Source organism: Gobio gobio (assembly GCF_949357685.1).
Source record: "Gobio gobio genome assembly, chromosome: 6".
NCBI lineage: Eukaryota > Metazoa > Chordata > Actinopteri > Cypriniformes > Gobionidae > Gobio > Gobio gobio.
The window spans coordinates 41,713,056-41,732,771 of record NC_137102.1 but is presented as its reverse complement, the minus strand read 5'-3'; the positions used below and the strand labels follow the sequence as shown (position 1 = coordinate 41,732,771).

The 19,716-nt window shown below is 38.7% G+C and overlaps 1 protein-coding gene across 1 annotated transcript in view; it reads left to right on the top strand.

Annotated features, from left to right (window-relative positions):
* The window catches only part of prkci (protein kinase C, iota), a 46,937-nt gene that overhangs the window by 15,869 nt on the left and 11,352 nt on the right, over nt 1-19,716 (top strand). Inside the window, exons 2-12 of the mRNA XM_079818690.1 lie at nt 4,702-4,823; nt 7,400-7,489; nt 11,312-11,362; nt 12,262-12,347; nt 12,470-12,607; nt 12,899-12,956; nt 13,841-13,896; nt 14,650-14,826; nt 15,584-15,681; nt 16,952-17,038; nt 17,192-17,327. Of these exons, the coding sequence (XP_079674816.1) occupies nt 4,702-4,823; nt 7,400-7,489; nt 11,312-11,362; nt 12,262-12,347; nt 12,470-12,607; nt 12,899-12,956; nt 13,841-13,896; nt 14,650-14,826; nt 15,584-15,681; nt 16,952-17,038; nt 17,192-17,327 (1,099 nt within the window). The remainder of the gene's footprint in view (nt 1-4,701; nt 4,824-7,399; nt 7,490-11,311; nt 11,363-12,261; nt 12,348-12,469; nt 12,608-12,898; nt 12,957-13,840; nt 13,897-14,649; nt 14,827-15,583; nt 15,682-16,951; nt 17,039-17,191; nt 17,328-19,716) is intronic.

Below are 19,716 nucleotides of genomic sequence, written 5' to 3'. Positions count from 1 at the left end.
AATCCAGACCGGTCACACAAACACTAACACGCTGTCAAAAGGAAAAATCTAGCAGAACACGCGTTCCATGTTCAGAGGGTTAACCGAATTGAATGAGAGTAGGCGGGTGTGTCAACTCGCTGTCGGTCGGAGAGGAGAGTGCAGCTGGTCGATACTGTAGAAAATTAGTATCTTATCATTTCAGATATTTCAGTATCGATACATATCGAAATATCGATATTTTTGACAACACTAATCTCTAGATAAAGGTCTATATGGTTTCGCATAAAATTATTTTATCTTACGGGAGTTTATTAAATCGTGTTACTTTCTACCGGGTGTCTGTTAGATCACAACACTGGACTAGAGATTGTATTGTCCTTCACTAGGTTACTGAAATTTTAAACTGTTCATAAAAAAGGCTCATAAAATATTGCAAAGATAGATACATTATGCATCGATATATATATCCCTTTGTGTTTTAAACTTTTCAATGCGGACAGAGCGCTGCGTGATTATACATATCGTCACACTTTTTTATATATTCATCTCAATGTTTCATTACTCCCCTACTGTAAATATTAACTAAAGCACAGTTCACTGACGTAGAGCTTTCATTATGTCAGAGACATGCATCACATGCTCTCATACAGTAGCTTCATCTTAATGATCCTGTATCAGATAAAATCAGCCTTGTGATTTTCTTTGTCATAGGGTGGTGTGTGTACTTCCTCTAGTCTCAGTGGTATGTGTGGGTCAGCGCGCTGGCTCATAGACAGGAAGTACTCCCCTGCTGTCAATAATTAACCAAAACAGTGTGTGAACAGTAGAAAACAAAGGGAAAGAAGCTGCTGGGTGCCTCCTACTATGGGAATGTGCTAGTAATACAACACACAGCTTCCCAGAAACCCACCGTATGATACTCCGGCTGCACTGTATTCATCTTTTGGTCTTTAAAAAAAAAAAAAGGCTGATAGCATTTTGCATTTAGATCTCCATAATTACCATACACAAGGATACAGAAATGTATGATCCGCTTTAAAGGGGACCTATGATGCAAAATAAAGGATTTTATAATGGTAAAATCCACCCACTTCCTTTTTTTCTTTCCCCATAGGTCAGAAACTGTGTCTACAAATGACTTGTTCATGTCTACAACCCAGTGTGACGGCACATTGGGATAGGTACTGCCTATTAGCTTAGATTCTCTCCTGAGTAAGATATTTACAGTCCGCCAGCTAGTGGTAACACAAGAATGCCATGTCGTACACAATCTAAAAGTTCTACTGTTGGCTGTAAGAATGAACACAAAGGTGTCCATTTACTCCCCGCGGTGGGCAAGTGATGTAACCGGTGTTGTGCATTAGGGTTGGGTACCGTTAACCGGTACCCAGCGGCACCTTTTTTCGGTACTTTAGGGATGTTTACATCAATAACTGTAAAGAAACTGTAAGTCATTTAGAGAAGTGTTATTGACATTATGCCAGAGCTGCCCTGCTCTCTGTCTGCCATTGTCTGTGATATTTGTATACTGTAATATTTATTAGTAAATGATAGGCTACTAGGTACTTAATTTAATTACTAAAAACAACTTTTTTTTTTTTTTCATTTCTATGAAAAGATTTACACAAATTATGTGTTGTGTATTTTCTAGTAATCAAATGAAGACATAAGACATTAATTTAATTAATCTATCAAACAAAGTGCTGCACAACTGCACAAGCTTTATATGGTTAAAATTAAGACATGAACATTTTTTATTTATTACTTAAAAGATAAAGTTCTGATAATGTATTATTACATTATAAGTGTTAGTATTATTATTACATTGAGAGTATCTAAATTCTACTGTACAACCGAGTTAAACCAAACTTTTATTTTGACGGGCTGCCATGATATAGTCTATATCACCAGATGCGTTCTCAGGTACCGAAATTTGTTACAGATTGATTTAATGTGAATCGGCACTCGGCAGTACCGACGTAATTCGGTCGGTGCCCTTAAAAGTACAGCGTTCGGTACCCAACCCTATTGTGCATGAACACTGGTAACACCACTATAGTAGCAAGCCTAGTAGCAGCCATTTTGGTTCTCCTAATTTGTTGTTGATGAGTATCTGAGCCAAGTGTGCCCTTCACATCCTGAAAAGTGAAGCTAAAGCATTTCGATCACCTCTTGGTTGCTGTCTGTAGTATAGGTCATAATCATGTCCTCCATATGTAATCTAATGGTATGAGAGCCAAACTAAAAAATCCAATGATATAATCAGCAATGGACGTTTCTGGGATATTTTGGCTTAATTTGGTAAGGAAGTGGCGAGTGTTGCCCATCTTTTTTTACTGTCTATAATCCGAGGCATGAGCTGTAAAGGCACAGCCCTGTTCTCAAACCACTGTTCAACAGGAGCGAATGAAAAGAGTGAGCGAGAGGAGACAGGTGTGTCGGAGTTCAAAGCCACTGCAGAACTGATTTGCATCTCTGAGCAACACACAGCGGTGTTTTGTTAGTGAATGAATCAGTCCATTTGAACGAAACTCTGTGATTCAATGACTCCCTCATTAAGAAAGTTATGCTTCTGTTCTAATGATCAGCTGTTTGAACAAAGTGATTGAATTAATAACTCAATTATTTGCTCATTAACATTGACTTGCTGCCATCTACTGGCTTTTTAGTTTCATATTTAAAATATCTTTTCAATTTTAAAATAATTTCATTTTTCATCAATGCTTTTTTTTAAACATCAAAACATTTATGCATTTGTAATTGCATGTTCAATGCATTTATGTCCCCTCTGAGCTACATTAAACAATTTGATTGGTAACAGCCCTATAGTGTCTTCTTCGAATTGAATCAACTGATTGAATGTAATAATAATTTGACATCATAAATGATGCATAGGCTACATTTAATTAGGTAAGAAAAAATTGCCCCTATAAAAGTAAAAATGCAGATAAGAGGTACAAATCGATGTAAACTTATTGGAAAATTTAATTTCTGTTTCTGCTGCGAACTAACCGTACAAAATATGAAGACTGTAGGGCTGTAATCTCCCAGTCGATTAGTCGATTATTGGTCGATACGTTCTGGCTCGACCAAAATTTTGATTGGTCGATTTTTTTCAGCGTTCATTTCATTAGTTTTTGCCGCGTTCATTTCATCAGTTTTGCTGCGCCGCGTTCATTTAATCAGGTGGAAAGCACTAATTGCTAATGGGGGTGTTTTCAGAGCACCCCTGTTTCACAGGTATCAGTCTGCCTTCAGAACACCCCCATTGTTTTCACTTCTTTTGGATTGGCCCAACCAACTGGCGAAGAGAAGTCTCTCGCCGGTCCTTTGTTTTTCATTCCCGCTGGCTCAAACGCACACCCATAGCGGTAAACTTGAGGAACGCCCATCAACATACATATGAGGGGAAGCGTCACAACACCACGCTTCAGTCGTGCCGCAAAAGTGGATCTGTACTGTCCGTTTTGCCGCGTTCATTTCATCAGTTTTGCCGCGCCGCGTTCATTTCAACAGGTGGAAAACACTAATTGCTAATGGGGGTGTTTTCAGAGCACCCCTGTTTCACAGGTATGAGTCTGCCTTCAGAACACCCCCATTGTTTTCACTTTTGGATTAGCCCAACCCACTGGAGAAGAGAGACAGATTGAAGAAGGCTAGTTTTCTGTAACTTATATTATTTATTTAATCGTGAGAGCGTTTTTTCTGCAATTGATCTGGCTTGTTTAATAAATATTCCTTTTTTATTAAAGTGGACGTGCCTTTTGTGTTTAAGAGTAAAAGCTTTAAGTTAATAGTCTCTTCGTGTCTCAGCCGCGAAGCTGAGCTCAGCTGAGCTCCTAACGTTCGAGCTGCACAGAGCGGCTGAAATTATACTGTCTGTCAGTTATTATAATACATATGACAAAAACAATTGTCTAAATTATGTTGCATATTCCTCAAAAGTTCTTGTGATGATATCTAGTTGACAATAGTACTATATTTTGGGAAGTCATAGGCTATGATATTGCACAGGTGCACTTGATGCGACGCTGTCAGAGCTGACAGACTCGTGTGTCAGACTCATTTCAGTGCAAAATAATCAGCTCAAAAACTATTTAATATACTGCAAATAGCCTACTAGTTTTTTATGTTTATGTATAATTAATTTATGCAGACAACAAGGCTACCAAGTACTGCGCACAGTGCGCAGCTAATTAATTTAACTTTTTTTTTCCTAACGTCATTTTTAGTCGATTTTTAGTCGAAACTTTCAGGACTCCAGTCGACCAAGATTTTCTTTGGTTGATTACAGCCCTAGAAGACTGAAGAATCATTCAACCACATAGTATCATTGTTTGGGTTACAATAGTTCAAAGGATCACAGAAGTACTGGGGTAAAAGTCGAGTAAATCACCTTTTCAAAGTAACTTGACTCTTCAAATGAAGATTGTATCGATTACATAGTTACACCAGTAGGTGGCGAATGTATTTATCGAATCGTTCATTCAAGAGATTTGATCAGAAAGCTGAGACCTGTCTTAAATTACATCTTACTTTTAGTCTATTCAGAATCGTGATCTCTATTTTAACCAAAACACGTGATTCTAAGTATATCCAGAATCGTGCAGCTCTATTACACTGTGTAAAAAGGCACAATAGGTCACCTATAATAAAATAGAGAATATTCTAGGCATAATCTGTTAATCCATTACTGAATCTCACCCTTTTCTGTTTTAGGGACATCATGATCACACATTTCGAGCCCTCCATCTCCTATGAGGGGCTGTGCAGTGAGGTGCGGGACATGTGCTCCATGGACAATGACCAGCTCTTCACCATGAAATGGATTGATGAAGAAGGTTTGTCATTTCATTTGTGTTTGTCTCTCTGGCCTTATTTACAGCCACTATTAACATCTGTCCTAGGTGATCCGATCACAAGCAGTCAGCCGAGACAGATTGCCATTTACACCAGGTATTAACATGCATCTCCTGTAACCTCTTGTGATCAGATTTCATTGAGAGGCTTGCTAAACCAATCAGTGCATTTACATGCAGTTTTAGCCCTTTGAGGGGTACAATCACACCGGTGTGATTTAGAACGTTCAGCTCATCACGTGATCAACTGCTAAATTCAAAAGTGCTTTCATGTGTTGGCTGCTGCTGACGCAATTACGGGTGTGCTCAACGCTTGTCACGTATCACAACTATTCAGTGTTTTCAACCAGGTTTATTTTACTAGCAAAACTAAATGTATTTAATTTATTAATTTTTTTATTGTAATAAAATGAATATTTCACTATAATTTTTTTACAGTATTTTTTATCAAATTAATGTAGCGTTGGTGAGGATAAGACAATAAATATATTAATCATAACTATAATGGTGCGTTCACAGCGGACGCGAATGACACGATTCGCGCGAGTGATTTACAAGTTAAGTCAATGCAGAGACGCGAATAGACATTCTGCGGCACGAATGACGCGATTCACATGAATGACACGGCGCGAATTGAGCGTTTGACGCGTGATTCGCGCGAAATGCCCGAGTTGAAAAATCTTAACTTTGGCGGATATTCGCGCCGCATTAACCAATCAGGAGTTTGCTCTAGTAGTGACAACAATGAGGAGAAAATCTGGTTTATATTAATCATATATTAATATCTGGTTCAGACAAGAGTGCATATCCTATCACTGTGATAACATTAAATGGCATGAAACACAACCCAGTGTCTTTTTGTTAAACGCAAGTTTTTGTATGATCAATAATACAAAAGTATAAGTAAAAGGAATAATAAACTATACATGAAATAAAGCAAACAATTCAGTCAAACATTCAAAGTCAGTGCTAGTCGGCTACAACAGTAACGTCAAGTTAAATAGCCTAAAAATAAAAAAGTAATGAAACTTCACTTTGCCCTCAGCCTAAACGATTTGCCAGGGAACAAATTATAGATCCATGAGACCAAAGATCATTCTTTACATCTACACAAGATGAATTATAGCTTGAGACACCACAGAGACATCAGATCTAGCGGCAGACTAGCCAAGGAAAGGCTGCTCTTGCCGGGGTTAATAAGCGCGGAGCGCCGCCAATCGCCTGGATCTCACTACTCCGAAAACGCCAGATAAAATGTTCAAATAGGCACTCTTTTTATGAATAAACCACAGATTTGAGCTTTAAACAACTACATTATCGCCTGAAAAAGTCTTAAAACTACGTCTGGTCACACACTAACAGTAGTATTTTAACAAAAAAGATGTGTAAACACAGCCCATGTCAGCCATTTCTCAACGAGATGAACCGCCTGGCAGAAGCCCCTCCCATGACGCTAATTCACGTCTCTGTTGTGAAGTGAATGTCTCGCACGAATAGCCCGATTTGATTGCGTCATTCGCGTCCGGTGTGAACGCTAAATAAGTGGAATGTATGTAAATTATATAATGGCAACTTTTTGTTATTGTCCTGGGCGCATCAGTTTACACTATAAATTAAGTGTGGTCACATGCGTGTTTAACTACCTCCATATGCGGTTTGAGTAATCAAGAAATGTTCGGGACTAAACCTGTGTTTAGTGATGTCCGCTTGTGATCAAATCCCCTGAGACAGATGTTAATACCAGGTGTAAATCTCATTCTTTTCCTCTAACTGTCATTGTAGCAACAAGCTTTTCCCTGCCATTTTGCTGAAATGTCTGCCTCATTTGCACCAGCACTTTATATATTACAAATGAACCCACTTTTGGCAGATTGCATTAGAGTCTCAAAATTACCCTGGACTCCACTGGCAGAAATAAAATGGATGGATTTTACACGAGGAATAAAGTGAATCTGAATGCAGCGCACAGCAGGGAGCAGGTTTTATGCTGGAAAGATTGACTGTATGTGATGATTAACTGCTGCATTAGTCATACGAGATGGGAAATGGAGATGGAAGAACGTTCATTTAAATACCAAAATCTTCACCATTCCACGCTGAGCCCAGAGTCATGCTGCTCATTAGCATAGCTGATCTGAGAGGGCTGTCATGGCGAAGAGTTAATCCCTTCTGTCCACACAAGCCCTGGCACTGATGCCCGGCATCACTCATTGCCTCTGCTGTGATGTCTGATTGAGGGCCGTGTGTCTACGCAAGCCGAGACAGTCGGTGCCACAGGCTGCTCTTTAGATGACGAACAGGACTGACGTCACCTTCGGACAACACCACAGGCCATGTTACTAGTTCATTTTGAAAAATGAATAGATTTTTGCTTTATGCTCTGCAAACATGGTTATAATCATAGCATGTTAACAGAGACTTTTTTCGTGTCTCTTTCTAAGTCCTGCTTCAATTTTCCCTCACTCTCTTTTTCTCTTTGCTGTGTCAGGTATACTGCTTTTGCTGATGTCTTTGGTAAAGAGTTTTCCAGTGAGTGTTCACTGTGCTTGTCATTGCAGGGGATCCGTGCACCGTTTCTTCTCAGCTGGAGCTGGAGGAGGCCTTACGTCTTTATGAACTCAACAAAGACTCAGAGCTCATCATTCACGGTATGCTGGGATTTGGCTTTTGAATGTAGGTGGGCAGTAGGGACGAGTCACGGTTTTCGAATATTCAATTAGTTGATTTAATTATATAATATCGAATAGTTTGTGTGATTTATCGTCTAAAAAATAACACCCCATTTTTTCGGGTGCTGATGTGGTGGTGGCTCATGTAACCAGAGGGTGGCACTACCAATAACGCACCTAAAAGCTTTCAATGAACTCTCAGGGTGTTTTATATGGGCACGTTTGCTGTGGTCCGAGCATGATTCTTTCCGACGCCCCCGCAGCGTTGGTCTGGTTTCACACTCCATGGTGCATTTGCTTTCATCTGCGTTCATCTTACATCATCACAAACGTGCACGGGCATAATAGTAACGTAATTTGTAATCGGCTAAAATGCATGCGCTGGTTACTTCTTTTCCTGAACAAGTGCACACCTGAGTCGCACCTGAGTGTTGCTTTCGCATCAGCACAGTTCAAGTGCAACCAAACTCAGGTTGTTGGTTCTCGGGTTCGGTACCTCAGTGCGCACCAAACTCTGTGTGACAGCTTTCACATTAGCAATTTTTCATACGAACCGTGCCCCATTTTGAACTAAACTGCCAGTGTAAAAACGCCCTGAGACAACAGAAGAAGAACACATTGTCTCACATACACACTGTAGACTTGCGTGGCATATAACTGTTACGGTAACTTGGGGCGATGTCAAATAACAGATTCTTAAAATAATTCATTCTTACATCTTAATCAAATGTGACATGAAAAAAAGACAAATAGGGCCCTGTGAAATCCGTTTTATTCTATTTTATTCTGGATTCCATTTAAATGGTTTAATACTGTAATAATTGATTAACATTTTAACAATAATAGTGCCCTATGAATAATTCTTTATTTGTCTGTTTGAATTTTTTTTGATTCTGTGTTTCTCTATAATTTCCCCAAGTAACCACATTATATCTAAACAAAATCCACCATACTAAAAGAATGCACAGAGTCTACGAACATGCACAGACTTACAGATAACAACAATATGAAAGCAATACAAATTCCTAAGCATTGGGCTATTTAAAATTTGGGCCAAATGGGGTCATACCTTGTCAGCCTCTCCCTCAAATTGAGACCAACCATCTGGCCAAGTATCAAGTGTCTAGGCCTTACGGTTTGGTCTGCACGATTAGTTTTACGGCGGAAGAATAATAATAAAAATCCTTACGATTACAATAGGGTTTCGGCACTACTGATTGAAACCCCTAAAAACATGTCTTACCTTTTGTTGCAGTGCAGTTTTTATTCCATAAGTGGGTAGTGGTGAGGTCAGAGCAATGCAAAGTCAGTGACAATCTCATTCAAATCAAAACCTTTCTCCAACTACAGACTTAAACATTAAAAAGTGACTTATTTTAGTAAGTCGACTGCTAATCCAAAAAGACATGCAAGTAAGTGACGCAATTAACTGTGACTGCATAACAACCAGTAGCGGCTGCTGACTGTAAATTTAGGTAGAGCAGATTCTGTGTCTTAGCGCTAGTTTATGATAAATATTTTGTAAGCTTTATATTCTAATCTCTGAACACACGCAGAACACTTTTGACGGAGGTTGCTTTATTCAGCCTGAGGGCGGCGCTCTAATGTTGATTTACAGGCTTTAAGTATGCACGACACATGCATATAATGCTATCTTAGAACTGCCTTAATAGGCCTATTTATTGCTTCCGAAAGTTTTTTTTAGAACATTACAAGTTGTGGAGGAATTCCATTTGAGGGAAAAGAATGTCATGTCTATTCTCAGAACAAACATAAAACAAACACAACACAACAGAACTATATAAAGGCTATTCACATGAGCATGTTTAAACTAAAGGATTTTCACTTTCATTCATTTGATGCGCAATTCCACATAGGAAGAACAGACATGCCAACTAGTTTATGACCTGATGCTGACTAAAATACACATAGCTAAAGCAGATTAGCTCGCCTACTGCTCAATAAGTGACAAAATAATGCCAACATTTTCCTATTTACATGTTGTCATGTATATAGTTACATCGTGTACTAAGACCGACGGAAAATGAAAAATTACGATTTTCTAGATCGATATGGCTAGGAACTATTCTCTCATTCCTTTGTAATAATCAAGGAACTTTGCTGCCGTATCATGGGTGCAGTGGCGCAATGATATTATGCAGTGCCTGAAAATAACCAACGTGACAACCTGCCGGCACAGAGAGCGTACTGGGGACTATTTTCACGCACTGCGTAATATCATTGCGCCACTGCACCCATGGTACGGCAGCTAAAGTTCCTTGATTATTGCGCAGGAATGAAAGTATAGTTCCTAGCCATATCGGTCTAGAAAATCACAATTTGCCGTTATGAGTTATGGCAGGCACGGAGATGAGAATAGTATGTATGGCCTTATCTAACTCTGGAGGATACGGTGAATAAACTTAAGTCCCAAAAAGTCGGTGTGTTCCTTTAAATAGTCTAGATAATCCAAAAAATATTTGGTGCAGAATGCTGAACACGTTTACAATTTATTATTGAGTCATTTTATATAGAGGTCTATGTTTTAGATTATATTTTGGAATAAAACCTGCCCTTAAAGACGAACTGTGGTTGGCAACAACAGTGTTCCAGTCCTTAATTTATCCACAGAGAAAATTATCAAAAGTATTACTTTTGCAATAATGTATACATCTGGCTTGAGGATCCAGTGTTGATGAGATAGTTATTTTATTTTATATGCTTGTGCACAATCTGCCATTGTGATTTACATTGTTAAAATAAAAAAGTATTTGAATTGCCAAAGCACCAGTTAAGAACTACAAAACCCACAATCCTGAATTGGGATCTAATCAGAGAAGTCGCTCTTAAGATCATACAGCAGCGCTCATCATGAGAAACCTCCCATACGCCTATGAATTGTCCCTAGGAACCTACTAATGTTCAAATCTGTTCTTCTAAAAATATTTAGATTATTTTTAACGAGCAGCATCATGAGCCATGTATTTCCACTGCTTTGTCTGAATACCAGGGTATGGCAAGTTTCATAGTCTGCCATATGTTAAATGCTGCCCCTGCTCTACAGCTTATGCTGTATGGAGCAGAGCAGACGCTTTCAGTTTATAATTGTAGCATCTGTTGTCCAACTGAACTAAATGGTTTTCATTTCTTTAAAAAAGCAAAACTTCAGTGGGGGTGGTGCCTCGGTGGGCAAGTAATGTAATCGGTTTATGGCCTAACACCGGTAATAGACTATCGCAGCAAGCCTAGTGTTCAACGCATTGCTCAAATCATAGGGCCCTAGAAAAATAATGCTCTCATCCATGTAAACCTGGGTGAGATGGAATACCTACCCGGTTATAATCCGCGACTACCGTCAAATTGCAGTTTGTCAGCCACCTGGTTTCCGTTTTTACAGTGTTGCACTGGGAAGCTCCACATTTTTATGTTCTGACTCAGGTACATGTATTTATTTATTTATAACACAGAAACACACCCTACGGCCTCATACAGGTCACTGGATCATTAGTGGACAGGAAAGATAGGATTCAGGGAGTGATTGACAGAGATAGATTGTTCTGCCTGCTGGGTGAGTTAATTAGTCATGCTGAGGAGGAGACGTCTGGCCACAAGGGCTTTCAGAAAAAGGCCCCAACCAACTGTCCGTCAATACCCACTCTCCACAAAGGCCTAGACAGACTCTGTTTTTTGACCCCAAAGTCCTTATCCGTTGTCAAATGAGGAGAGGTCACAGAGAGGTCATTCAGTGCTTTTTTCACAGTCTCTCTCTCTCTCTCTCTCTATCTCTCTATCTCCCCACAGTGTTTCCGTGTATCCCTGAGAAACCTGGCATGCCCTGTCCTGGAGAAGACAGTATGTGCATCTTCTGATATATTTATAATAGGGTTTTTTGCACTTTATGGTGCTGGAAAACATGCATTTTGGGTTATAATGATTGAGTATAAACTGGTTAAAGGATTAGTTCACTTTTAAATAAACTTTTGCTGATAATTTAATCACCCCCATGTCATCCAAGATGTCCATGTCTTTCTTTCTGCAGTCGAAAAGAAATTAAGGTTTTGGATGAAAACAGTCCAGGGTTTTTCTCCATATAATGGACTTCAGTGGGACCCAAACGGTTCAAGGTCCAAATGACAGTTTCAGTACAGCTTCAAAGGGCTTTAAACGATACCAGACGATGAATAAGGGTCTTATCTAGCAAAACAATCAGTTCTCCGCCATTACTTACAGAGAGTGAGGTCAAATTTGATCGTGGTCATAGATGTATACGTAGATGCCTCATTAGCGACTGCACGGATCAGTAGAATGAGGAATCTATTATTGATATATCTATAACCACGATCAAATTTGACCTCACTCTCCGGAAGTAATGGCGGAGCTCAGAGACTATCGCGTTCCTCTGTTAAGAGGTAAAATAATAGCATAAAAACTGCTCGGTTTCTCGCAGAAACTGATTGTTTTGCTAGAAAAGACCCTTATTCATCGTCTGGTATCGTTTAAAGCCCTTAGAAGCTGCACTGAAACTGTCATTTGGACCTTGAACCGTTTGGGTCCCACTGAAGTCCATTATATGGAGAAAAACCCTGGACTGTTTTCATCCAAAACCTTAATTTCTTTTCGACTGCAGAAAGAAAGACATGGACATCTTGGATGACATGGGGGTGAGTAAATTATCAGCAAAAGTTGATTTAAAAGTGAACTAATCCTTTAATAGCAGATCATTAATAAGAATTCTCAAATGTTGCACTCAGAGTCCATCTACCGTCGTGGAGCTCGACGCTGGAGGAAACTTTACTATGCCAATGGACATGCGTTTCAGGCCAAGCGCTTTAATAGGGTACAAAAATGCTCTTTGTTATTTCTGGAACCTATTACATTACACCGTTTCTCTCAGTTTAATGCATGTGACTTTTTGTGTTCAGTATGGTTTAATGTTCCTGTTCCTTCTGTTCTGTACAGCGTGCTCATTGTGCCATCTGCACAGATCGTATCTGGGGCCTGGGCAGGCAGGGATACAAGTGCATAAACTGTAAACTGCTGGTTCATAAGAAATGCCATAAATTGGTCACAGTGGAGTGTGGTAGACAGGTAATACAGGTGAGACAGTATTCTGGATCCTTCTTATTTTCTGTGGAATGCATTTAAATCTAAAATGGGTTTCATATAAAATGGAGCTGAGAGAACTACATTCTTATTGGTAGCTAAAATAAGCCAAAATATTAGCCAAATAAGGCCTAAATATGTAATAAATGGACATGCAAGGGATGGGAAGCTTTGTGAATGAAGGTCATTCAAATTTCAGACCTAAATATTAGACATGCTATTACTGCTGATAACAATATGAATCTCAATCTATCTCTAGCTTTAATCTTCTTGCTATTCTTCTAGGACCCAATGATTGGAAGAATTGATCCAGGGTCCAGTCCATCAGAGCACGCTGATCAAGGTACAGTAGGCTCTCATCTGTATTTGTCATACACTACACATTCATCATGTCTAATACATTTTCCTTACCTCTTTGTACTTGAATAGCAGAGTATAAAATCAATTTTCAAGAAAGAATGCACTTTTGAGATTTCAATTAAACTCAACTCACAATCAGTTTTCTAAAAATAATTTTCTTTTGAGGCATTCCATCTGAGTTGTTCTGCCTCAGGTCGCAGAATAATCAACCTCTTGTGCCCAGACTTTTCAAAAATCTTTTTTTTGGTGTTTTTTTTAGTCAGATCATAAATATTCAAGGAATACTGTTCTAAAACTGAACTGAAAAATGACCAGTCATGAATAACAATATAAACATTCTACCCACAGATCCATTTACAAAAATCTAAAGTCAAGCAGATAAACTTGCCCTGTGTTTTGTTGCTGGCAACATTATTAACTAAAAACTAAACTTGTAATGCAGAGGTGTTAAACAATGTTCATCTTGGTTATTGCATTCATTATGTCATTAAATTGATTCACTAAGATCTATAATGGCTCATTGATGCCACTGATTTTCATCTTGAGGGGTTTTAAATGACTGGATGGGCTAAGCTGATGTTTCCCCTTAGTAATTAGGCATGTGCTTGCACTGAAACAGATTGATGCATTGAGCAGCCTACAGGCGTGAGTCTTCTCACAAGATTAAGCTTGTTTGTTGGAATTAATGACGTGAACAGGCTCATGGCTTTAGTTACAGTGCTGGTCAGATAAATTTCAATCCCTCTGTTTTTTTCAAAGTGCTTTATTTATCAAAGTGCCTGATTTGGTTTAGAGGCTTGTGAATCAGATTTGTATAAGTATATTAATGAGTGATGACTTTCCCTGTTTCTCTTTGTTGTTTTCCAGTTCTAGACAAAAAGAACTCAACGGAAAGTATCAATCACGAGGGAGAGGAGCATGAGGTAAGACACTGTTTGGCCTTGTTTACTCCTGGTGTTAACATCCATCTCTTGATCTGTTCACACGTATTAAATGCTGCTTCTCACAAACTCCAACTCTACAAGTGCTGTGAGTTTGGGTCGCTTATAACATGCATTTGAAAACGCAACACACGCCAACCATCTTCCCAAATTTCTAATGATTGTTATTTTATAGTCATATTGAATGGGTGGGAAGGCTCTTTTTTGTCTTTAGCCAATCACTTCTGCATGTTTGATATTCTCGCTAACGCTTCCAGGGAGGAAAAGCATTTACACAACATCGTGTCATTTAAATGTGGTTTGAACAATCAGATCACAGTTGTCCACTTGTTGATTTAAGTGGTCAAAATGAATATTAGTACCAGGTGTAAATGGGACCATTATGAACTGTGTGTTTGATTAGATGAGCTTTCAGTAGTCCACTCTCTGACCGATGATCAGGCTGGATTTGTCACTCAGAGAAGGTGATGGGGGTGTGCTCAAGGCCCAATCGGGGTGTATTGATTTCCTTTAGTGGAGCTAATAAAGTAACCTTCTCTCAGGGTCATTAGCATCTGATTAAAGGCTTGCGTTCCTGTAGCTCTGTTGCAGTCATGGGAAATCATATGGCTAAAGGGACAAACAAAGGGAAAGGACAGAGAAGAGCATTCAGAGGTGTAAACCAGACAAAAGAGGGTGATTTAAAAAAAAATATATATATATAAATAATTAAGATGCATCTCATCCATCCCTCAGGCTGTGGGCAGTCGGGACTCAGGGAAAGCTGTGTCCAGTTTGGGGCTTACAGACTTTGACCTCCTCCGAGTGATTGGCAGGGGCAGCTACGCCAAGGTGCTGCTGGTGCGTCTCAAAAAGACAGAACGCATCTACGCCATGAAGGTGGTGAAGAAGGAGCTGGTGAACGATGATGAGGTGACATTTCATACACTGGGAACGTGAAAAGATGCCACTGATACGTCATTATATAAATTATGTCAGATTGCATTTATAACCGTTGTGAACCATACCAAGTTCAAATAAACCACATCCCAAACTACCTTTACGAAACTACTGTCACACCCAACAAACAAACTCCAGTTTGAAACCGCTCTTGACACTTCACAACTTCAAGTCTTTCTCCTGACACTAAATCGCTGAATGCTTCCAATTTTTTTGACTCTTGACTTTGCAGAATAAACAAGCAATGAGCTGCCTCTGGCTCTAATCTTTCCAGGATGTGTTGATGTACACACATACTGATGACTAGATGTTGATGAAGTGGGCATTTAACGTTGATTAGATGCACTTTAGCCTTGTGTGATGAATTGACAGCAGCAGCTAATGGTCAATAATGGCAGCTGTGCTCTACTGGCCCCGTAGTGCTTCTTTAAGCATGTCTCAGGGTCAGAGGTATTTTTACCAGGCTGTCAATGAAAGGTCCTAGCTTTTCACTCTGTATCTGTCTATTATGAGTCTCCTCACATCCAGAGAAGCTCCTTGGGAAGACCTGGTGCCCCTGTCCTTTAAATCTTTATCAGTTTTCAGCCTTGTGAGGAGCCTCTACTCAATACAGCCCTGAATGTCCTTCCAAATGTTTCCCCTACTGACAGAAAGAATGTTCTGCTTTTCAATGGGAGATTGATTTTTGTGTGTGTGTGTTTTGTTTGTTCTTCTCTTTTTTGTTTTTCAGGATATTGACTGGGTTCAAACAGAAAAGCATGTGTTTGAGCAGGCTTCCAACCATCCCTTCTTAGTGGGACTTCACTCCTGCTTCCAGACAGAGAGCAGGTCTGTCTGCACTCATGCTTTTAGATCATCAGGATTTAACAAACTAAATATTATATTGTATTATCCATGATTATTACACTATTCTGATTGGTCAATGGTAAATTCCAGCGGTATGTTATTTCCAGATAACAACCGCCAAAATGAATAACACACCGATCATCCGCGTACTATGAGTTATCTTGACCGGTACTACTTTAATGCTTAACGTGTTACTCGGCAGTCGTTGACTGTCTGGCGCCGTCTTGTTACTGAAAAACACTTAACCACCACGGGTTACAATGGAAGACTTCAGCATTAATTTAAACATATATGGTAAAAACAAATCTTTTCAGCAATGGATAAAATCAGATGACTCCACTGACACCCCAATTTTTTTAAAACTTTGTTATTGTAATTAGGGATACGACTGTAGATTATGCCTTAAATGTCTGTCTTGTGTGACTTCAAAAGGCTCAATGTAGTTTGGAACTGTTTTTCTTCATGGAAGCTTTCCGTCAGAGCTAATTAAATATTTAGACTCGACAATATTTTGTCTTAATTTACTTAGTAGCCGAGACAAGTAGACAAGTAGCCGTGTAATAAGTGGGATAATGTACATCCAGCCAGTTGTTATCGCGGAATAAACCACTTCAGAGAGACGCAAGTCCTGATCTCTCTGTCTGGTTTATTCTGCGATAACAACTGGCTGGATGTACATTATCCCTTATTTATCTCATTTATGAATTTGTACTTATTTTCTTTCTACGTTTTAAGCAGTAACGTCCTTTCAATAGTTTAGGGTTCTACAGTTAGGGATTTTTTCTGCCACTTGCCTGGCAATTAATTAATTGGCTACATCATTTTTGTTTTTAAAAGGGTTTTTTCTTTGATAAAAAGATTGCTTTTCTTATTTAAATAGACACTGACTAGTAAAAAGTTAATAGATTAATAAAACCATTCATTTGGAAAACAAGACATCATATCACTGTATTTTAAAGGGTATGTGGTCAGTAAGATATGTTTTTTTTATAAGATTAATTTTAAATTAAATTTCATAATATTAGTTTTTACTGTATTTTTCATCCAGTCATATGGATAAAATGCTGCTTTTTCACCCAAAGTGAAAAAAAGCGTTCCTGAATTATTTTTTTTAAAGTTCCATCAACTTCCACCCCAAACCGCTCTTATGTTGGTCCTCTGGCCATTCTTATTGTTTAGCCCTTCTGTTTAGTGTGAACTGTTTTGTTTATCTGGTGAAGGCTGATGATTATTTAATGCTTTTCTTTCACAGGCTATTCTTTGTAATTGAGTATGTGAATGGAGGGGATCTCATGTTCCACATGCAGCGACAGAGAAAACTTCCGGAAGAGCATGCCAGGTATGAGGATGTGAGATGTCTAGTGTGTAACACAGTTCATAATTAATGAACATCCTGTCTTGGTTGAAACTGACATTATTCTGAATGACACACCACAGGAACAGAAGCACAAATGAGGTCACTAACTGTTTCTTTTGTTTTTTCCACTGGCAGGTTTTACTCAGCAGAGATCAGTCTTGCCTTGAACTACCTCCATGAGCGTGGCATCATTTATAGGGATCTGAAACTGGACAATGTTCTGCTGGAGTCAGAGGGACACATAAAACTCACTGATTACGGCATGTGTAAGGTATGTCCTAAATATGTTCTTTGAGAATATTATAGAGATTTGAGGGTGTTAAAAAAAAATAACTAGAACCAGTAAATAGCCATCTAGCAACACCCTAGAAACTAGGGATGCTCATTTTGACCATTTAACCGTTTACCGAAAGTAAGAATTTTGACTGATTAATACTATCTGTTAAATGGTTTCAAATATATATATATATATATTTATTTTTTTTTAAAGGTTTTTTGTTTGTTTGTTTGTTTGCTTCATGGTTAAAGAAAAATATGCTGTATTTGTTAAATCACGGGGCGTGCAACCACGCGTGTCCACACAGACATATTTTGCAAAATGAAGCAATGGAAAAGAAGTAGGCCTACTGTGTGTAGGACCATTTCGACAGAAAGGGCGACGAAGTTACTTGCAAAATAGGTATTGAAATACAGCAGTAGTACAAGCTCCTGGAAAGTAAATGAAAGGCGCTTCCCAAGGCTGGCCACTCTAGCAAGGTGTTATCCCTGTTTTCCCGGGTCATCAGTACCATCTGAAGCCTTTTTTAAAGCCTTGTTTATACTCTAGGCGTACGCACAAGTGCGAGGGTGCGCGCAGCAAAAATGACGTCAACGCGGAGTGGGCGGTCATGGGCATTGAGCACGCGAGACCCCATTTAGCTTGGTGGTGTGCACGTCAAATTTTGTAACTTTACTCGCGGCTCCCTAACCGAAGATGCACGAGTTTGAGGCGAATCTGGCCGAGCATGACGTCTCATCACACCGGCACATGGTTTCTACGTCTAAATCAGTTGCTTATATTTACAAAATGAGCCAACAATAGCAGAAATAAGCCCTTTTCATGAAAATAAAGATCTATGTTTAACAAAAATGTTAAAACTAATTGAAAATGTTTAGAGAAATTAGAAAATGTTTAAGAGATTATTTTAGTATACATGTTCTCCCATCCATATATTGTCACAAGTAATTCTGGGTTTTACACAATTCTTTCGTATTGTGGTTTATAAAAGTAAACATTGTCACGTGTGTACTTCTTCTCACTGCTGTTTCCTGATGGTTTATAGAACAATTACTCCTAGTCGCCCTCGAGTATAAACACCTCCCCAAATGGACAAGGCGTGCGCGCAGTCAGCGGAGGCTCGCGCTACAGAGCCAGACAAAAGTATAAACAAGGCTTCAGACGGTGTTTTCTGCCAGGCTGTGCTCCAGACTAACCCACATCCCTTAGACATCAGGGCTCGACATTAACGTTTGTCTGGGACAAGTGGATTTTTTTGAAGGGGCAAGTGAAAGAGAATTTTACTTGCCCGTCTGGACAAGTATCCTGATTAAAGCGTCAACCAAAAATAATTAGGGAATCACCAAAATGCACAAATGATTCTGCATTTATTTAGTGTAATTGGCGATCGATAGGGGATAATAATATAATGTACTGACGGTAACATGTTGCGATGGTGACGCTTGCACAGCCTCACTAGGAGAAATCAAAACAAATGAGCGCCTTTCACACAAAGAAACTCAGTTAACATACACGGTTAACATTACAAATTGTGGAGTTTTTATATTTATAACAAATTATTATAAATTAAGCAACATCACACAAACAAGAGTGCTGTTTTCCTGAATACCATCACGACTGAAAATGACACTGATTTCAAAGGACAGTTCCATAAACAATTAGTTAACATTAAGTCACTTACATTTTAGGTGCAATATTGACAAATTTTGTTCTATTTCAGCAACGAAAATAGTTCCAAACAAAGATCAAAGCAGAACCATAACACATCTCACAGCAACAGTGTGTTACTGAATGATTCAGCGTTTTGAATGAATCTGTTGAATCAAAGATTCAATTACCTATTCGTAAAAGACTGCCTCATTCTTGAATAAATCATACGTTTGAATGAATCGTTTAAATTAATGACTCAATGATCACTCATTTAGACGGTCACCTGCTGCCACCTACTGGTATTATATTTACAACACAAAAACAAAACAAAAAACACATTTTCTGGACAAGTGAGTGACAGATTTACTTGTCCGAAGGACAAGCACGTGAACAGGCTTAATGTCGAGCCCTGGACATGTTACTTTAAAAAAAAGTAAAATACACATTTTAATCAAAATTATTATTCAAATAAATACAGATTTTTTTTTAACCCAAATAGAAAAACTTAGAAAATACCGGGATATATACCGTGTATCGCCATTCAACCAAAAAATACAGAGATATGATTAAGTGGCACTTATTAAGTACCCTGATATGCATAGTGTTATGCAGAAACCCCATTTTAAAGGCATATTAAAATGTTCACTGTATAATGAATAATTTTTGTGGTTATTTAGTACCCTGTTAAAACAATTGTTACATTACATTACATAATTACCATAAAAATGTAACA